This window comes from Panthera tigris, chromosome A3, assembly GCF_018350195.1.
Source record: "Panthera tigris isolate Pti1 chromosome A3, P.tigris_Pti1_mat1.1, whole genome shotgun sequence".
Lineage (NCBI taxonomy): Eukaryota > Metazoa > Chordata > Mammalia > Carnivora > Felidae > Panthera > Panthera tigris.
Window position 1 is genome coordinate 61,812,022 of NC_056662.1, and position 21,686 is coordinate 61,833,707.

At 39.9% G+C, this 21,686-nt stretch overlaps 1 protein-coding gene across 4 annotated transcripts in view; it reads right to left on the bottom strand.

Annotated features, from left to right (window-relative positions):
- The window catches only part of CA3H2orf92 (chromosome A3 C2orf92 homolog), a 46,441-nt gene extending 24,759 nt beyond the window's left edge, over nucleotides 1-21,682 (bottom strand). Inside the window, exons 1-6 of one of the 4 annotated variants that reach the window (XM_042981241.1) lie at nucleotides 21,446-21,682; nucleotides 20,970-21,081; nucleotides 13,537-13,601; nucleotides 12,432-12,577; nucleotides 10,984-11,129; nucleotides 8,349-8,411 (exon numbers count right to left, since the gene is read on the bottom strand). In XM_042981241.1, the coding sequence (XP_042837175.1) occupies nucleotides 8,349-8,411; nucleotides 10,984-11,044 (124 nt within the window). In that variant the 5' untranslated portion in view covers nucleotides 11,045-11,129; nucleotides 12,432-12,577; nucleotides 13,537-13,601; nucleotides 20,970-21,081; nucleotides 21,446-21,682. Of the gene's footprint in view, nucleotides 1-8,348; nucleotides 8,412-10,983; nucleotides 11,130-12,420; nucleotides 12,578-13,536; nucleotides 13,602-20,696; nucleotides 20,736-20,969; nucleotides 21,082-21,445 lie in introns of those variants that run through there. The other 3 variants (XM_042981240.1, XM_042981238.1, XM_042981239.1) reach the window with 3 other exon arrangements.
- Between the last annotated feature and the right edge of the window lie 4 nt (nucleotides 21,683-21,686).

Sequence of the window (21,686 nt, forward strand, 5' to 3'; positions counted from 1 at the left end):
TATACTCTAAAATGCCTTGTCTTAAGAAGGAGAATTTAATCTAGCTAAATCATTTCTGAAAAATTGAGATTTCACTAGATATTCCAAAAGGAAACATTACTTACTATGGATATGAGACTAGAAATTTTGCCCCAAATCTCATGATATTTAATGTCACAGTTTTTCTTTTTGCTCCTGTTGTCCTTCTCCCCACCTCTGAAACTGCCCCCAAGCAGTCCCTCTGTACGAACAAACCTCTTTCTTATTTCTACGAGATCCGCATTATTTTCTTCCAGTAAGACCTACTACCACTTGTAGGAGGCTTCTCATAGTGAAGATCCTATTTTGTGGCAGACACATCTAGACCCACATTCTGATTTTGTTGTTCACCAACAGGTGATCTTGGGCAAATAACTCCATTTCTTTGATCTTCATTTCCCTCACTGGTAGGATAAAGATATGATTGTTTGACTCATAGAGGTTTTGTGAAAATTGAATAAAACAACATATGTGAAAACACTTAATAGTGTCGGTGTGAGGATCATCCTAAAGGCTAAATATTTGGAAACTGCTAATAATCGTCTTATTTGTAACAATAACCCCTGATCCACTAGTAAATATCGCCTGTTTTCTGCTCATTGGAATCATGCACAAGTGGAGTAATATGTGGAGAAGGAAGAAAAAATTCATTAAATACAAAGGAAACAAAGATGCAATTAACATATGACAGGAAAAAGGATATCTGTCACAGATTCTGTAGCATTCCATCACCAGCCAATTTTGCCTCCATTGGGCCTAATAGTGATTAGAACTCAGGGACCAGCCCTTGGAAAGACACTTCCTTTCCAGCCTCCCTGGCAGCCAGGGGAGGGCTATGGGACACACAAAAGTCCTCTGGAGACTCCTGGAACCCTGGAAGAATCTTACTAGAGAGAAGAAAATGTAATGCTGGGGCTGTGCTTCCACATCCCTTTTATCTCCTACCTTGAAAGTAGACATGATGTCTGGAGCTGCAGAAGCCATCTTATATACAAGAGACACATGCACTAGTCAAGGCCCTGACCAAAGTCACTGAGCGTGGCACCAGCTTGCTTCCCTCAGACTGTTTGGAACAGAAGGAAAATAAACTCCTCCTCCTTGTTTAAGCCACTAAATTCAGATACTTCAGTTATTGCAGCCAAGTTTAAGGCAACACCTGAATGCGTCTCACTGAGATGATCCTGGCCACTCAGATTTGATGACCCATTATTATATGGAAGAACCAAGTATAAGTTCCTAAAAATCATAATGCCTGTGTACACTGGGACAAAGTGGAAGACTATGGATCATTTGTACAACTTTTTACCAAGCCCTAGCTCTACTCAGAAACCACACAAGGTGCTGGAGCTTCAAAGAGGATGGAGAGAGTGGCATCACAAAAATGGTGACATAGGAGATCATGGTCTCCATCCTCTGACACAGATTAATAATTATACAGCTATCTATGAACATAAACAGCCCTGAGAGAGTTCCACCTCAGAAACTTTAGCAACACATGGAACAACAACAACAAAAACCCTAAGATAGTCGCATAAAAAGAGAAGGAAGACTGGGGTGCTTGGGTGGCTCAGTCAATTAAGGATCTGACTCTTGATTTCAGCTTAAGTTATGATCTCATGGTCATGATCTCATGGTCTTGAGATCAAGCCCCATGTCTGGCTTCATACTGGGCATGGAGCCTACTTAAGATTCTCTCTCTCCTTCTGCCTCTCCCCTGCTCGTGAGAGAAGGAAGACAGCTTCATTTTGTCTGCATCACCCCGCATCCTAAACTGGCAGACTCAACATCAAGAGGGAACTTCCCAGCTAGAAAGATTTCTCCATGCCGGGAAAGGAAGAACACAGTGAGCAATCAGCTTTTCCCAATCTCAACAATGGACAGATCAACTAGACAGAAAAAGCAACAAGGAAATGTTGGACTTGAACCATATTTTAGACCAAATGTACCTAACATACATATACAGAGCATTCCATCCAACAGCAGCAGAAAACACATTCTCCTGTGGCATCTGGGTGGCTCAGTCGGTTAAGCGTCTAACTTCAGCTCAGGTCATGATCTCATGGTTCGTGAATTTGAGCCCCGCATCAGGCTCTCTGCTGTCAGCACAGAACCCACTTCAGATCCTGTGTCACATTCTCTCTCTGCCTCTCCCCCACTGGTCTTCTCCCTCTCTCTCTCTCTCTTTCTCTCTCTCTCTCTCTCTCTCTCTCTCAAAAATAAACATTTAAACAAACAAACAAACAAAAACCCCACATTCTTCCCAAGTACACACAGAACATTCTCCAGGATAGATCATATATTAGATCACAAAACAAGTCTTAGCAAATTTAAGAAGATTGAAACCATACCAATGATTTCACAGTGACCACAAAGGTATAAAACTAAAAAACAATACCAGGAGGAAAGCTGGAAAATTCAAAAATATGTGGAAATTAAACAACACAGTCCTGGGGGCACCTGGGTGCCTCAGTTGGTTAAACGTCTGATGTTGGCTCAGGTCATGATCCCATGGTTCGTGGGTTTGAGCACTGCATCAGGCTCTGTACTGACAGCTCAGAGACTGGAGCCTGCTTCAGATTCTGTGTCTCCCTCTCTCTCTCTGCCTCTCCCCTGCTCATTCTCTCTGTCTCCTTCTCTCTCTCTATCTCTCTCAAAAATAAATAAGCATTAAACACACACACACACACACACACACACACACACACACACACAGTGCTAAACAACCAATGGGTCAAAAAAGAAATCAAAAGGGAAGTTTAAAAAATCTTGAAACAAACAAAAATGGAAACACAACTTACCAAAACTTATGGAATGCTATAAAAACAGTTCTAAGAGGGTAGTTTATAGCAATAAATGGCCACATTAAGAAAAAAATAAATATTTGAAATAAACAACCTGACTTCATATCTCAAGGAACTAGAAAATGAAGAACAAGCTAAGCCCAAAGTTTGAAGAAGGAAAGAAATAACAAAGATCAGAGAAAAAATAAATGAAACAGATACAAGAAAAATAATAGAAAAGATAAATAAAACTAAGAGTTGGTTTATTAAAAAGATACACAAAATTGGCAAATCTTTAGCTAAACTAAGGAAAACATTGAGAAGAGTCATCTTAAATGAAAGAGGAAACATTACAACTGATACCACAGGATCATAAGACTACTATGAACTATTATACCAAAAAATTGAACAACCTAGAAGAAATGGATAAATTCCTAGAAACAAACAACGTACCAAGACTGAATCATGAAGAAATAGGAAATCTTAACAGACCAATAATGAGTAAGGAGATTGAATCAATAATCAAAATCTCCCCAGCAAAGAAAAAACCCAGGACCAGATGGCTTAACAGGTTAATTCTACCAAACATTTAAAGAATAATTAATACCAATCCTCCTCAAAAAAACTGAATAAGAGGAAACACTCCCAAACTCACTTTACAAGACTAGCAAAGCCAAATAATACATGAAAAGCCAGATAAGAAAACTACAGACCAGTATCTCTGACGAATACAAATGCAAACTTCTCAACAAAATATTAGCAAACAATTAAAATGCACATTAAAAGGATCATACACCATAATCAAATGGAATTTATCCATCAAATTCAAGGATGATTCAACATATGTAAATCAGTAAATGTGATATACCACATTAATAGAATGAAGGTGATCATATGGTCACCTCAACAGATGCAGAAAAAAACACTTGACAAAATACAACATCCTTTCATGATAAAAATGCTCAACAAATTGAGTGTAGAAGGAACATACCTTAACATCATAAAGGCCACATATGACAAGCCCACAGCTAACGCCATATTCAACAGTGAAAGTTTAAAGCTTTTCATCTAAGATCAGGAACAAGAGAAAGGTGCTGACTCTCATCATTCCTATTCAACACAGTACTGGAAGTGCTAGCCAGAGCACTCAGGCAAGAAAAAGAAATAAAAGTCATCTAAATCAGAAAAGAAAGAAGTAGGGGCACCTGGGTGGCTCAGTCAGTTGAGCGTCTAACTTCAGCTCAGGTCAGGATCTCACGGTTCGTGAGTTCGAGCCCCATGTTGGGCTCTGTGCTGACAGCTCAGAGCCTGGAGCCTCCTTCAGATTCTGTGTCACCCTCTCTCTCTGCCCCTCCCCTGCTCATGCTCTCTCTCTCTCTCTCAAAAACAAATAAGCATTAAAAAAAAATTTTAATAAACAAATAAATAAATAAAATCTGCTTTAAAAAAAGAAAAGAATCTCATTCACAATAGCATTAAAAACAATGAAATACTTAGAAAAAATTAACCAAAGAAGTGAAAGATCTATACACTTAAAACGACAAGACTTTGGTGAAAAAAAGTTGACAAAGACACAAACAAATGGAAAGATATCCCATGTTCATGGATCAGAAGAATCAATATTGTTATAATGTCCATACTATCCAAAGCCATTTATAGATTTAATGGAATCCCTATCAAAATCCCAATGACAGGAGGCCTGGGTGCCTCAATCAGTTAAGCGTCTGACTCTTGATTTTGGCTCAGGTCATGATCTCACAGTTTGTGGGATTGGGCCTCATTTGGGCTTTGTGCTAACAACGTGGAGCCTGCTTGGGATTCTCTCTCTCTGTCTCTGTCTCTGTCTCTCTCTATGCCTCTCCCCGACTTGCGCTCTCAAAAAAAAAAAAAAAAAAAAAAAAAGTCCCAATGGCATTTTTCACAGAAATAGAAAAATCAATTCTAAAATTCATCTGGAACCACAGAACACCCTGAATAGCTAAAGCAATTCTGAGAAAGGAACAATCCTGGAAGCACCATACTTCCTTCTTTCAAACTATACTACAAAGCCTTAGCAATCAAAGAGTATTGTATGGCATAAAAATAGACACATAGATTAAGGGAATAAAACTGATAGCCCCCAAATAAACTTTGCATATATAGTCAACTCATATTTGACAAGAAAGCAAAAAAAAAAAAAAAAAAAAAAACCTCAATGGGGAAAAGATAGTCTCTTCAATAAATGGTGTTGAGAAAACTGAATAGCCACATGCAAAGAATGAAAATTGACCATTATCATACACATCTCACAAAAAAATGACTCAGAATGGATTAAAGACTTAATAACTGAAACCACGAAATCCTAGAAGAAATCATAGGAGAAAATTTCCTTGACAGTGGTCTTGGCAACAATTTTTTGGACATGATATCAAAAGCACAGGGAACAAAAGCAAAACTAAACAAGTGGGACCATATCAAACTACAAAGCTTTTGTACAGCAAAAGAAAATATCAACAAAATGAAAAACAGAATGGAAGAAAATATTTGCAAACCATATATCTGATAATGGATTAATATCCAAAATACATAAAGACCTCATACAACTCATAGAAGAAAAATAAATACAACTTTTAAATGGTCAGAGGAATTAGATGGACATTATTCCAAAGAAGACATAAAAACGGTCAACAGATTCTTGAAATGATGTCAACATCACTTATCATCAGGGAAATGCAAATGAAAGCCACATTCTCACACCTGTGAGATTGGCTACCATCAAAAAGACAAGAAATAACAACTATTCATGTGGATATAGAGAAAAAGAAACCCTTATGCACTGTTGGTGGGGATGTAAATTGGTACAGGCTCCATGGGAACAGCATGGAAGTTCCTCAAAAAGTTAAAATAGAACTATCATAGGATCCAGCAATCCCACCTCTGGGTATTATCCAAAGGTAATGCAAATAGGATCTCGAGGAAATATCTGCATTCCTATGTTCACTGCAGCATTATTCACAATTGGCAAGATATGGAAACAATCTAAGTGTCTATCAATGAATGAATGGATAAAGAAGAGGTGAGATAGATACAGATACAGATCTATAATGAATATTATTCAGCCATGGGAAATACTGTCTTTTGCAACAACATGAATGGACCGTGAGGGCATAATGCTAAGTGAAATAAGCCAGACAGAGATACACAAATACTGTGTAACTTCACTTACATATAGAATCTAAAAAACTCAAACTCATAGAAACAAAGTAGAATGGTGATTGCCAGGGCCTAAGGGGTGGGGAAAATGGGAAGATACTGATCAAAAATTACAAACTTCCAGTTACAAGATGAACAAGTTGTGGGGATCTAATGTACAACATTGTGTTTATAGTTAATGATACTGTATTATATACTTGAAAGTTAAGAGAGTAGATCTTAAATGTTCTCACCACAAAAAAGAAATAATTATGGGATGCAGTTGGAGGAATTAGTTAATACTACAGTGTTAATAATTTTGCAATATATATGTATATCAAATCACCATGTTTACACCTTAAACTTAAACGTTATATGTTAATTGTATCTCAATAAATGTGGGAAAGGATACATAAAGTAGTAACGAAATTTTTGTGAACCATTTATCACTGTGAGCCATATAGCATTGTTTGAGGGTAAAATGTGGCCCATGTTCAAAATAACAGGACTGAAATACACATTTGGAACTCAAACTGTACAAAGAAATGTAGGGGTGCCCAGGTGGCTCAGTCGGTTAAGGGACCGACTTAGGCTCAGGTTGTGATCTCGCAGTTCATGAGTTCAAGTTCTGCATAGGGCTCTGTGCTGACAGCTCAGGAGCCTGGAGCCTGCTTCAGATTCTGTGTCTCCCTCCTTCTCTGCCCCTCCCCAGCTCATGTTCTGTCTTTCTCTGTCTCTCAAAAAAATAAACATTAAAAAAAAAAGAAATGTATAATGGTTGACTTATAGATAGTAAGCACTGAATGGTTAGATATTTTAAAGAAAACACAAACAAAGCAGACTGAGACCTGCTGCCTGGTCTGCACCCCTGAGCCATCCAGGCACATGGGAGAGACAGAAGTACACACAGACACAACCGAACACACTGACACAGCTGCACAGAACAATATGACAAGCTGGAAAACCAGCTCAGCTCAAGGCAGCCAGAAGGCAGGCAGTAGGCTCAGCAGACTGAGAAGTAGTGGGCCCTGCCAGGTGAGCTCTGGATCCAGTTAACCATGATATTTACTGAGTCACTCCTGTACATAGATATCAGGCATCAGTAGACTACACTCTGGTGCCATAGTGATGTCAGCAATCCAAATGGGTCAGTATGTGACATGCAGGGACTAGCTTCCTGGGACACTAACTGGATGAGCTGCAAACATCGTAAAAGTCTTTGAGGTAGTCCTGGAAGGGCTGCTGCAGACTGAGATCCCACATGACACATCCTGTGCCTCAGAGAAGAACCTGCAGTGAGGGAGGGGCTGACCCAGAAAATTCCAAGTCTCATCAGGACTTCCCAGGACATGACAAACCCCAGGGGCAAGGCTATCCCCAGACAGTTTCAAAATTCATTTATAAATGTTGTGTATGAAAACTGTATCTATAAAAATTGGGTGGAGCCTGGGGAGGGCAGGGAGAATAACAGATTGCATAAGCTCAGAAAACTCTTCCCTTATAAAACTGTTAGTAATTTTTCATAGTTATATATTTTTGAAATATATTAGATTTATTTATTTATTTATTTATTTATTTATTTATTTATTTATTTGTTTGTTTGTTTAGAAGGCTTCAGGCCCAGCATGGGGCCCAACGTGGAGCTAGAACTCACGACCCTGAGATCAAGACCCGAGCTGGTATCAAGGGTCTGATGCTTAACCAACTGAATCATCCAGGTGCCCCAAGTTTTCCTCCTTTTTAAAAGATGGTTTCTATCTGTCCCTTGGGGACGTTTTATTTTTCCCTTCTAAGTTTACTTTGCTAGGCCACAGAAAATAATCATCACAAATTCCATTGATGTGGCATTTATTCTGAGTCCTTTTTCTTTTTTAATGTTTATTTATTTTTGAGACAGAGAGACAGAGCACAAGTTGGGGAGGGGCAGAGAGAGAGGGAGACACAGAATCTGAAGCAGGCTCCAGGCTCTGAGCTGTCAGCACAAAGCCCGATGCGGGGCTCAAACCCACAGATTGCAGGGGCGCCTGGGTGGCTCAGTCGGTTAAGCCTCAGATACCTTGTCAGGCACCTTGTCAGGAAGATGTGATACAGCTGGTCTAAGATGGGGTCTGACTCAACATTTGCAATAACTCCCACATAGAGGCCCTGCTGCTGCTACAGGGACCCCCCCCCCCTTTGAGGGGCACAATCCTTTCTAACTGTTTATCTTCTATGCTTTGCTTAATTTCCTGGGACTCTGACACTTCAAAGAACCAGTTCCAGCTTCAAGGCAAGCACGTTCCCTCCCACCAAACCATCACGCTATCTGAGAGACATCTGTGGACAAGCATGAGACTCTTCAAAGACAGCCTGATGGCTTCACACGAGGGAGGTACCTACCAAATAGTTTAGCCAAACCTTCATCCAAATTTTTTGAACTTGATGAAAATTCAGTATTTGAGCCTGTGGGGAAATAAACTTCATCTGTAATTAAATCTTTCATTTGATCTGCATGTATTTTTTAAAGTTTATTTATTTTTGAAAGAGAGAGCATGTGTGCATGTATTCTTAAATAAATACTGCTTTGCATGGTATTTTGAGGGGAATATCATGCACTTTACCTGCTTTAGGAGAAAGAGCACCAGACTTGGGTTCTAGTCCACCTTTTGAGTGCCTTGTGACCTTGGGCAGTAAAGTTCTGTGGGATTTGGTTTTCTCATCTGAGACTGGTAGGAAAGAAGCCAGCCACAGAGGCCTGTAAGGAGGGGGTAAGATGAAATTTGCTTATGTCATCTGTAGACTGAAAAGTGCTCTCCCCTTATCGTGTCCCATTGTTATCTACTCTGAACTGCAATAAATGGCACTGGGTCCAAGCAGTGTTATGCTCAGTGCTCAGTTTTGTTTTGTTTTGTTTTGTTTTGTTTTGTTTTGTTTTGTTTTGTTTGGGGGGGGGGCTGCAAAGACAGATGGACACATATCTCAGTGTTCTCAACAAAACTTTCCCCTCCATAGGAAATGATGCCAAAAAGCAATAACTTTGACCATCTTGGAAATGGGATGCCTTCTTGTTTTGGAAAACAGAGAACAATACTGCATACTCAGCCCTAATCCACATTAGGGTCTATGTTTGGAGGGGGCTCAGAAGGCCTGAGGCCACCTCTACTTGACCTGTTTGATAAACACAAGGAATTCCTGAGGTTGTCACTGATGAATAAAAAAATGAAGGTATAAATGTAAAGGCACGGAGCCAACAATCTCCCCTAGGCCATCATGGACTGATTTCAAGACTTCTGCTGACACTCATGTGACTACATCAAGGATATGGATTAATTGTAGCTAAAAGACTGTAAAAACTCATGGAATTTTGAACTATATTTTCAGGCTTTCCTTTATGAACATTGTGACATCTTAGTTTCTACACAAATTTTCTTGATTCTAGGTCAAGGCCAGCCCTTTATTCTGGCCTCGGGGAAGTGGCAAACCACCAAGGAAGAGAAACTTATCCCCTAACGAAGGGTTTTCGGGACCATAGCACCCACATACTCAGAGTACCTCAACATTCATAAAGTATCTGCAAGAATCTGAACTTCTTACAGCCAGTGACAATGCTGATTCTCACCTGGTTTCCTGACAGAAAATGTGCATAGCCATTGAGTAATTTGTGCACATGGCATCTTTCAACTCTACAGGAAAATTGGTAATCAGGTAGTTAATGGTGCATAGACATTACTTCAGGGTATAATGCTTTTTGGTAAATAAAAGTAGTAAAAAGTTCTCTTTTGTTGAGATATGAGTGAATCATTAAGAATAAATATAATGGACGTGTAAGTAAGCCCATACAGTAAAACATTTGTTCACAAAAACGCTTTGGTTTTTAAAGCACCCTGACAAGGGTGGTCACCTTCTCCCCTTTTCCCAATGTCACCCCTGACTGACAATTTGTACAATGCACCTACTGTCCTTTTTGCTTCTCTCCACAGACTCAGGATCTTTACACTGAGAGAATTTGCCAGAATGCTGTCAGCTAATTTGTTGAGTAAATAGCAAAAGTGGTTCCAAATGCAGTGAAACCTTAAAAATAGAGTATGTAAATCTAATGTTCACTTTGAAAACTCTATATTCATAAAATGTTCATAACAGCATTATTCAGATAGCCAAAGTGTGGAAACAACACAAATGCCCATTGAATTATAAATGGATTAACAAACTGTGGCACATCCATATAATGGAATATTATTTAGCCATAGAAAGGAATGAAATACTGATGTAGGCTACAATGCAGATGGACCATGAAACGTGTTAAGTGAAAGAAGCCAGTCACAAAATATCACATGTATGAACTATATTTGAACTATCAAGACTATTTGAACTATATTTGAACTATCAAGATTTGAAAATATCAAGACTAGACAAATCCATAGAGCAGTCAGCAGATTAGTGATTGCCAGGGTCTGTGGGAAAGAGGGAATGGGAGTGACACAACGAGTGTGATAGTACTTTTTGGGGTGATGAAAATGTTCTAAAATTAGTGCGGATTCACAACTCTGTGAATATACTAAAACCACTGAATTATATACTTTAAAAGTGTGTAAATTTTATGATATGTGAATTATATCTCAAAAAAGCTGTCATTTAAAATGTAGTGTGGGGGGGGGGGATAGATGAAACAAGATTAGCCTGATTAGTACATAGAGTCTCATGCTAATTTTTCTACTTTTGTTTATGTTTGAAAAATTTTATAACAAAAAGCTCAATGTACATGTGGGCTACCCTCCCATAGAGGTCTTTTGAGAAAGCTTCAGTTAAGAAAAATGTTAAAGTTACTCCCTTATGAGCAAGAGGTCTCTATGGTAGATTCAGGGAGGTAAGGAAGATAGAGGTGGGGAGAAACCCTGTGTTCACCATTCCAGAACTCATGGGAGGAAAACACCATTTCCTGCCTGATTTAGGCTCACAGTGAGTCTCTCACTTGTGTATCTGCCACTATATTTGTGACAGTACCTTCGATCAGATGGAAAGGGTAGAAGCTCTGTACCTTGCCAACAGTCCAGGAAGAGAACAAAGAAGAGGGTCTCCACTCCTGTCCTCTTTGCCATAGTCTGTATATCTCTTGAAATCCTTCAGACTTAGCAGCCTTGAGCTCCAGGATACTTTGGAACCCGATAGTCTGTGAAGTCACACCTGGAAGCAAGGTAGGGGGCAGTTCCACAGGGAGGGGGGCAGGGCCTGGTGTCTGTGGGCAGGGATGCAAAGGGGACACTGGCCGCCCTGAGGACATCGGCTCTTCACTCACTCCCTTTGGTTCTGCAGTGCCTTCTTCCCTCCTTGTGCACTGCAGCCTGAAGATGGTAGGATACTAACGGGGATTCTAAAGTTGCATGTGACAACAAAAAAACCTAAATCAGCTTAAGTGAGGGGCACCTGGCTGGCTTGGTGGCTCAGTCAGTGGAGCATGCAACTCTTGATCTCAAGGTTGTAAGTTTAAGCCCTACATTGGATGTGGAGATTACTTAAAAATTATATATATATATGGGGCACCTGGGTGGCTCAGTCGGTTAAGCATTGGACTTTGGCTCAGGTCATGATCTTGCGGTTCATGAGTTTGAGCCCCGAGTTGGGTTTTGTGCTGAGCGCACAGAGCCTGGAGACTGCTTCATATTCTGTGTCTCCCTCTATCTCTGTTCCTTCCCCACTTGCACTCTGTCTCTCTATCTCTCTCTCTCAAAAATAAAGATTAAAAATACTTTTTTCATTATACATATAGCTTAGGTGAATTGGAAGTAGCTAGGGTAGCCAGAAAAATCTTGTGCTAAATCAAGATACCACATTAAGAAAGTATTGCTACTTATTGTATCATATAATATTATAACTCCGAAAATATAAACAAAGGTATAAGATGATGTGGTCACCTGTGTATCACTATTTCCCCTATTACGTTTTATAAATATTAAGCTTTTTAAGGAAAAAATCTTTATATTTTAGCAGTTTTAACTGCACATTTTTTCCTGTATTTTTATTTTGCACTGGGTCCCACAAATTATACAGCCTGCCCTGCCCTTTAACCCTCAGGCTCATGTACTGTATGCAGTCTGGTAAGGAAGGGATTTTTAGGGACAAAAAGTCACATAAAAAGTTATACAGTAGTGGGGCGCCTGGGTGGCTCAGTCGGTTAAGCGTCCGACTTCAGCTCAGGTCACGATCTCGCAGTCCGTGAGTTCGAGCCCCGTGTCGGGCTCTGGGCTGATGGCTCAGAGCCTGCAGCCTGCTTCCGATTCTGTGTCTCCCTCTCTCTCTGACCCTCCCCCCTTCATGCTCTGTCTCTCTCTCTCAAAAATAATAAAATAAACATTAAAAAAAATTTTTTTTTAAAGTTATACAGTAGAATTCTGAGTGACTCAGGCATATTTGTTAGGACTGCCATAAAAAATCACCACAAAATGAAAGGGGAGGGGCTTAAGCAATAGAAATCTACTGTTTTATAACTCTGGAGGCTGGAAGTCCAAGATAAGGGTGTCAGCCAGGATGATTCTCACTGAGGCCTCCCTTCTTGGTTTGTAAATGGTTGTCTTCTCTTTATGTTTTCACATGATCTTTCCTCTGTAGGTATCTGTGTCCAAAATTTCCTCTTCCTGTAAGGATACAAGTCATACTGGCTTAGGGCCAACCTTGAGGGCTTCATTTTAACTTATTGCCTCCATAAAGACAGGCCAAATAAAGCCACATTCTGAGGCACTGAGGATTAGGACATCAACATATAAATTTAGAGAGGGGGATACGATTCAACCTATGACAATAGGTAATGGCAGCCCATAAACCCTACTTGTCTAAAATATCTCCACAAAAACAAAAACAGAACAACAAAAACAACATATAAAACAACACAAGACTCACACCCTCAGCATAACCAAAAGATAGAAAATGTCCAATTTCAAATTACCAGTAAACAGAAAAATAAACACTAACCTTGGAGTGATGTGGAAATGGAGTCCATTGGGGGCCTTTTACCAGAGAGATTTCCCACCACACTCAGAGTTAGTAGAAACCAAGGCCAGGGGAAATAGGCTAACTTTAAACTCAAGATGCACATCCACCTAACTCTTGACCCCCACTGCCCAATCCAGTGACTTTCCCCATCTCAATAACAAATCAGTGCTTCCACATGCTCGGGCCAAAACCCAGGGTTCATCCTAGACTCCCCTTTTTCTATCTCACCACACGTCCAATCCATGAGCAAATTTTCTCTGTTCAATTCTCCCACACATTCCCAAGTCTGGCCACCTTCCCCATCTCCATTGCTCCTGGAGGTATCTGTGTCCAAAATTTCCTCTTCCTGTAAGGATACAAGTCATACTGGCTTACCACTTTCCTCAATTGCTCACCACTTTCCTTTCACTGCTGATGAAATTAGAAGCCAATGAAGTCCTCTTAACATTCTTCAGGCCACTGCTGAATCCCAATGAGTCCCACTACCAGAATATTCACCACCTCCTCTCCCATTTACCCCTTTCCTTCCCTTCCATCTGCTCACATCACCAGAGGAACAGAAGTCAGGCTGCTTTGCAACCTAAGTGCACCCTATGGCACTTACCTTTAAATAATCATTAGATTTTCTCTGCCTCATTTCTTTTATTTCCAGGCAGATTTGTTGAGCATCTAGGCATGAAGGAAAAACATTTATAATTATGTGGTCATCCAAGTCTAGAGCAAGAGTCAATAAACTTTTTCTATAAAAAGCCAAATAAAAGATATTTTAGGCTTGGGGTGCCTGAGTGGCTCAATTGGTTAAGCATCTGGCTGTTGATTTCAGCTCAGGTCATGATCCTGCAGTTCCTGAGGTCAGGCTCTGCGCAGACAGTGTGGAGCCTGCTTGGGATTCTCTCTCTCCCTCTCTCTCTGTGCCCCTCCCCACCCTCCTTCTCTCTCTCTCTGGAAATAAATAAACATTTATTTAAAAAAAAGAAAACACTTGGGGCGGCTGTGTAGCTCAGTTGGTTAAGTGTCCGACTTCAGCTCAGGTCATGATCTGGCAGTTCATGGGTTTGAGCCCCATATCGGGCTCTGTGCTAACAGCTCAGAGCCTAGAGCCTGTTTCAGATTCTGTGTCTCCTTCTCTCTACTCTCCACTCGCGCTCTGTCTCTCTCTCTCTCTCTCTCTCTCTCTCTCTCTCTCTCTCAAAAATAAACATTTAAAAAGTTACAAAAAAGAAAAGAAACACTGATGGTTACCACAGGGGAGATGGGTGGGGGGCTGGGTGAAATAGGTGATGGGGATTAAAGAGTACACTTATACAATAATAATAATAACAGAGAAATTTTAAAAGACCTAATACAGGAAGAGACATACTATGCTTATGGATCAGAAAACACTATGTTGTTAATATCAATTACCCTCAAATTGATTGATAGATTTAATATAAAACCAATCGGGCACCTGGGTGGCTCAGTCGGTTGAGCGTCCAACTTCGACTCAGATCATGATCTTGCGGTCTGTGAGTTAGAGCCCTGCATCAGGCTCTGTGCTGACAGCTCAGAGCCTGGAGCCTGCTTCAGATTCGGTGTCTCCCTCTCTCTCTGCCCCTCCCCCATTCATGCTCTGTCTCTCTCTCTCTCTCTCTCTCTCTCTCTCTCTGTCAAAAATAAATAAACATCAAAAAATTTTTCTTAACCAATCAAAATCCCACCAGGCTTCCTTGGAAAAATGGAAGATCTGGGACTCCTGGATGGTGCAGTCAATTGAACAGCTGACTCTTGATCTTGGCTCAGGTAATGATCTCACAGCTTGTGAGTGCTGCATTGATGGTGTGAGGCCTGCTTGGGATTCTGTCTCTCCTTCTCTCTGCCCCTCACCTGCTTGTGCTCTCTCTTTCTCCAAATAAATAAACTTTAAAAATTAAAAAAAAAAAAAAGAAAGAAATGGAAGAGCTAATCTTAAATTGTATGGGAATCAAAGGACCTAGAATTTTTTTTTTAATTTTTAAATGTTTATTTATTTTTGAGAGAGAGAAAGACAGAGCATGAGCCAGGGAGGCGCAGAGAGAGAGGGAGACACAGAATCTGAAGCAGTCTCCAGGCTCTGAGCTGTCAGCACAGAGCCCGACACGGGACTCGAACCCACAAACTATGAGATCATGACCTGAGCCAAAGTCGGATACTTAACTAACTGAGCCACCCAGGTGCCCCAAGGACCTAGAATTTTAAGTGGTTCAAAACAACTTGAAAAAGAAGAATAAAGGACTTACATGACCTAATTTCAAGATTCATAAAACTACAGTAAATAAAAACATGCAGTATTGGCACATAGATCAATGAGCGAAATAGAAGGTCCAGAAATAAATTCATATATATAAGGTCAATTGACTAATAACAAAGATGTTAAGGCAATTCAACGGAGAAAATATATTCTTTTCAAAAAATAATATTGGGGGCGCCTGGGTGGCTCAGTCGGTTAAGCGGCCAACTTCAGCCCAGGTCATGATCTCGCGGTCTGTGAGTTCGAGCCCAGCGTTGGGCTCTGTGCTGACAGCTCAGAGGCTGGAACCTGTTTCACATTCTGTGTCTCCCTCTCTCTGACCCTCCCCCGTTCATGCTTTGTCTCTCTCTGTCTCAAAAATAAATAAACGCTAAAAAAATAATAATAATAATATTGGAATAATCTGATAGCAATATGTGAAAAATATGAACCTCAACCCTTACCTGATACCATGTACAAAAATTAACTCAAAATGAAACAGAGACCTAAACATAAGAGCTAAAACTTTAGAACTTCAAGAAGAAAATATAAGAGAAATTCTTACTGACTTTAGGTTTGGACTTGATCAAAATTAAAAAAATATATACATTTGCTCTTTAAAAGACACTGTTACAAAAATAAAAAAGATAAGCCATACATTGGGGAACAATAATTGCAAAACATATAATCTGCAAAGGACGTGTATTTAGACTACATAAAGAACACAACTTAATAAACAGACAATCAATTTAAAAATAGGACTGGGACAAAAAGAATGAAATCTTGCCGTTTGCAACTACATGGATGGAACTAGAGAGAGGGTATTATGCTAAGCAAAATTAGTCAGTCAGAGAAAGACAAATATCATATGATTTCATTCATATAAGGAATTTAAGATACAAAACAAATGAACATAATGGAAGGGAAGCAAAAATAATATAAAAACTGGGAGGGGGACAAAACATAAGAGACTCCTAAATACAGAGAACAAATAGAGGGTCTGAGGGGTTGTGGGAGGGGGGAAGGGCTAAATGGGTAAGGGGCATTAAGGAATCTACTCCTGGAATCATTGTTGTACTATATGCTAACTAACTTGGATGCAAATTTAAAAAAAAAATAAATTTTTAAAAAATTTTTAAAAAATAAAAATGGGATTTTTTTCTTTACTGAAGAAGACAAATGGATGACAAATGAGCACATGAAAAGATGCTCAACATTATTAGTCACTAGAAAAGTATGCATTAAAATTGTTAGGAAGGCTAAAAGTTTTTTTTTTTTAATGTTTATTTTTGAGAGAGAGAGGGAGAGAGAGACAGAGAGACAGAGTGTGAGCAGGTGAGGGGCAGAGAGAGAGAGAGAAGACACAGGATCTGAAGCAGGCTCCAGGCTCTGAGCTGTCAACACAGAGGCCAACACGGGGCTTGAACTCATGAACTGTAAGATCATAGATCATGACCTGAGACGAAGTCAGATGCCTAACCAACTGAGCCACCCAAGCACCAGGAAGGCTAAAAGTTTAAAAGACTGACAATACTTAATGTTGGTGAAGATGTAGAGAAACTGGAACTCTCTCATACACTGCTGATAAAGGTAATATTAGGCAACACTTTAGAAAATAGTATTTTCTTAAAACAGTATACACGCACTTGCTATATGATCCAGCCATTCCACTCCTAGGTATTTACCCAAGAGAAATGAAAGCATATGTCCACACAATTACGCAAGAATGGTCATAGCAGCTTTATGTACAATAAGCAAAAATAGGAAACAACCCAAATACAATAGGTGAATGGATAACAAATTGTGGTATCCATGTAATTAAACTTACTAAACAATTAAACGTAACAAACATGTTGCATGCAATAACACGAAGCAATCTCAAAATACTTATGCTGAGTGAAAGAAGTCAGACAACAAATACAGTATGAGTCAATTTATGTAGTCCAATTATATACAATTTAAAGTCCACTACAATTTACTCTATATAAAGGACACAAAAATGCTGATTCAAAGGGGCACATGCACCCCAATATTTATAGCAGCACATAACCAAATTATGGAAGGAGCCCAAATGTTCATGGACTGATGAATGGATAAAGAAGATATGGTATATGCATACAATGGAATCTTACTCAGCGATCAAAAAGAATGAAATCTTGCTATTTGCAATGATGTGGATGGAACGAGGATGTATTATGCTAAGTGAAATAAGTCAGTCAGAGAAAGACAAATATATGATATCACTCATTTGTGGAATTTAAGAGGAAACAGATAAAAACAGGAAGGAAAAATAAGATAAAAGGAGAGAGGGAGGCAAACCATAAGAGATTGTTAAATACAGAGAATAAACCAAGGGTTGCTTGAAGGGAGGTGGGTGGGGGATATGCTAATTAGGTGACGAGCATTAAGGAGGGCACTTGTTGGGAGGAGCACTGGGTGTCACATGTAAGTGATGAATCACTGGGTTCTACTCCTGAAACCAATACTACATGGTATGTTAACTAACTTGAATTTAAATAAATTTTTAAAAATAACAAATACATAAATATATAAATACTGTATTGTGTATAACTGTGTAATCATATACAATAGAGAATTCTAGAAAATGACAACTAACCTATAGTAGAGAAATGTCTGGCTAGTGCTTGCCTAAGGATGAAGGGGTGGGAGGGGGAGGGGAGGAAGGGATTACAAAGGCGCATGACGAGCTGTAGGGCAATGGATATCTTCATCATCCTGATTGGGGAAAATGGTTTCATGGTGAATTCATATGTCAAAACTCATCAAATTGCACTCTTTACATACATGCAGTTTACATCATTTATATCTCAACAGAGCGTAAGAAAATGCAGTGTATAGCAAGGTGATCCTATGTTTTCGTCTGTGAAACATACAAAAACGAAACAGAATGATAGGGTTTTGATCTGAGGATGGCAAATTACACCCAGATATCTGACTCTTCAGTTCACCCCAATCTTTCATCCTAGGTCCCCAAGGAAATAGTAAGATAAGATTTTAAAAAGGAATCCAAAAGGGGAATTACTGAGGCTACAGCAAGAACCCATCCAATTTTCAGAGTTAATTTAGTTAACAGTACTTCCTTAATAGTTTTGTTTGATCACTAATTTTCCTCAAATCATTGGTGGCCACAACTGGGTATCTGTAGTAGAAGGAGGAGGTGGCATCAGGCACAGAATTCCATCCTCTCTGTCTTCCTTTTGGGGTCCATCAGGGGAGTCCTCAAAGACCCTACTCTATGGCTCCTCCATGTGTGATAAGAACTGACCTGCATTGGTGATGTAATGTCTTTATTCATAATGTAGGTGTACGTTAACAGTTACTGAAATTGAGAAGATCAAAGGAATCTAAACGCCAGGGAGACATCCAGGTGTGCAAAGGGGGAGATGCTGAGAGGAGCTAGAAGGAGCAAGGAGGGAGTGGCTGGCCTGGCAGGTCTGGGGGATTCTCTTACCCTATCAGTCTCTCCTGCCCCTCCTTCTTTTCCTTTCTCTTTGTTCCTTTCTCCCTCCAAAATAAGGTTTCTGAGCTCTTCCTCTTCATAGTTATCTCAGAGAATAATTGATGAGCCTGTCCTCTTGCCTTTGTAGCTCAGTTTGCTCTATAGTCTTCAACAACATGCACTTTTGGGGTCCTTCTTCAGCTACTCCTCCCCCACCCCTGTGGCCCCTGCTGTCCAGAGTTCATGGAGTTTATTCACAAGTAGAACCTTAGCACTTCTTTTATAAATGCTCGGCTGTTTGTTATGCAGATACTTTTTCACTTCAGTTTTTCATTTCATTTAAAAAGTAATATATCTTAAAGGCAGAGGTAAAGACCAGTGGAAATAAGTCCTCACATATATGGTCAAACAACTTATTGACAAGGGTGCCAAAACCATTCAATAGGGAAAGGACAGTCTTCAATAAATGGTGCTGGGGAAACTGGACATCCACATGCAAAGGGATGAAATTGGACCCTTACTCAACAGTATATACAAAAACTAACTCAAAATGGGTCGAAGACCTAAATATAAGAATTAAAACTATAAAATCCTTAGAGTAAAACACAGGGCTTCAGGACATGGATTTGGTGATGATTTCTCAGATATGAAACCAAAGACACAGGCAACAACATCAAAAATAGACAAATTAGACTTCATGAAAGTTCAAAATTTTGTGCATCAGAAGACACCATTAACAGAGTAAAAAGGCAACACACAGGGTGGGAGAAAATATTTGCAAATCATCTATTTGATAGTGGATTAATACTCAGAATGTATAGAGAACTAAAACTCAACAACAAATAATCAGTTCAAAAATGGACAAAAAATTTGAATAGACATTGCTCCAATGAAGATATACAAATGGCCAATAAGCATACGAAAAGATGCTCAACGTCACAAATCATTAGAGCAATGCAAATCAAAACTATGATGAGATACCACCTATACCCATTGTGTTGGCTACTCAAAAACAAAGACAAAAACAAAAACAAAACCAGAAAATGACAAGTGTTGATGAGAATGTAGAGAAACTGGAACCCTCTTGCATGGTTTTTAGGAATGTAAAATGGTGCAGCTGCTATGGAAAACAGCATGGCTGCTCCTCAAAATATTAAAAATAGAATTACCACATGATCTGGCAATCCCATATGTGGCTATCTATGCCAAAGAATTAAAAGCAGTATTTTTGCCACCCATGTTCATAGCAGTATTGTTCACAATAGCTAAGATGTGGAAGTAACCCAAGGTCTATCAAGATTTGAACATAAGCAAAATGTGGTATATTCATACAATAGAATGTTATTCCGCCTTAAAAAAAAAATCCTGTCACATACTACAACAAGGATGAACCTTGAGAACATGCTAAGTAGAATAAGACAGTCACAAATGGGTAAGTATTGTAGGGTTCCACTTATATGAGGTATCTAAATGCTTAGAAACAGAACAGTGGTTGCTATGGGCTGAGGGGAGAGGGAATGGTGAGTTAATGTCTAATGAGTACAAAGTTGCAGTTTTACAAGATGAAAAGAGTTCTGGAGATGGATGGTGGTAATACTTGCACGTTATGAATGTATTTAACAACACTTAACGTACACTTAAAATGGTTAAGATGGTAAATTTTGTATGTTTTCTCCCACAAAAAAAAAAAAAGAAAAAAATAATATATACATGAACAAGCTAAAAAACAATTCAATGCCAAAAAAAATAGTTTATATAGTAAAAAAGTAATTCTCCCCTAATTTACCCACATTTACCAATGGTTATATACTCTTATACATGTTATATACTCATATATAACCAATGGTTATGTATTCATATACTCTTTGGAGACTCAGACATCTAACACTCTGAGCACTGTCTGACTTTCTTTGCTTTGATTTAGCCCCGTGTGCTGATGTGTTTCATATCAAATTATATAAAACTTCCTCATTATTTTTACCGGTTGCACACTAACTCATTTTATGAATGCATATCTATGGTTACATTTGCATAAAGTTCCTAAATAGGCAAAACTAACCTTTGGTGTTAGAATTCAGAAAAAGTCACCTCGAAGGAGCAGCCGGGCAGCGACTGAGAGAGGCGGGTAGCTAGTCACGCTGTTTCTTAAACCCCCTTATGGCTATACAAGAGTGTCCACATTGTAATAATTCATTAAAATGTGATTTCTGCACTTTCCTGTCTTCAGTGATGCTGTCTTCACTTTTACCAAATTTAATCTCACAGTTTAGTGGGAAAGGTATCAGTAGAGGCAAATAACTATGGCTCAGTTTAGTAAGTGAATTTAGGATACCTTGCACGGTTGCAGCAGTAGACCCCAGCGGGGCTGGAAGCTGCCGACATGCAGACCCCAGCTGTCGCTAGCTGGATAGCCCCCGGCTAGTCACAGATGTCGGTTCCCACATCTGCAAAATGGGAATAAGAATGCAGCTATCTGATAGAGTTACTGCAAGGATTTAATATAATCTGTGTAACATAGGTGGAAGTGCTCCGCAAACACATAGCAGGTGTTCGAGTAATGTCAGAATTTTAAATTTTACACGGAAAAGGATCTTCCTCAGTGCTCAGTAAAGAAATGCTTTGGGTAAAATACTCAGGGCCGGCCTCCTCAAGGGCCACGCGTTCACGAAGTAGCATGGTCTCATGTGCTGCCGCTCGGAAACGAAGTCTTCCCGGACAGGCGACACTCAGCCCCTGGACTCTGCCCAGGTCCCCTTTAAAAGAGAGCCCTGACATCATTCCACCCCCTCCCCCCACGGCGCAGCCTACCTTAGAAGCGCCCCGGCAGTACTTCCGGGCGGCCTCAATTGGCTGGTCAGCACCCGGAGGCCCCTCCCCTTTGCCCGCAACACGCCCCGGGCGTCCACCGTCAATCCGCCCAAGTGGGAGCGGTGATTGGCTGGGGGGCCCGCCCTCCAGCAAGCCCCGCGGGGCTGGCGTAGGCTGCGCGCGCTAGGTGGGAGGGGCGCGGCACCGGGTTTGGAGCTGCCGCCGTCTAGGTCCGCCTGCC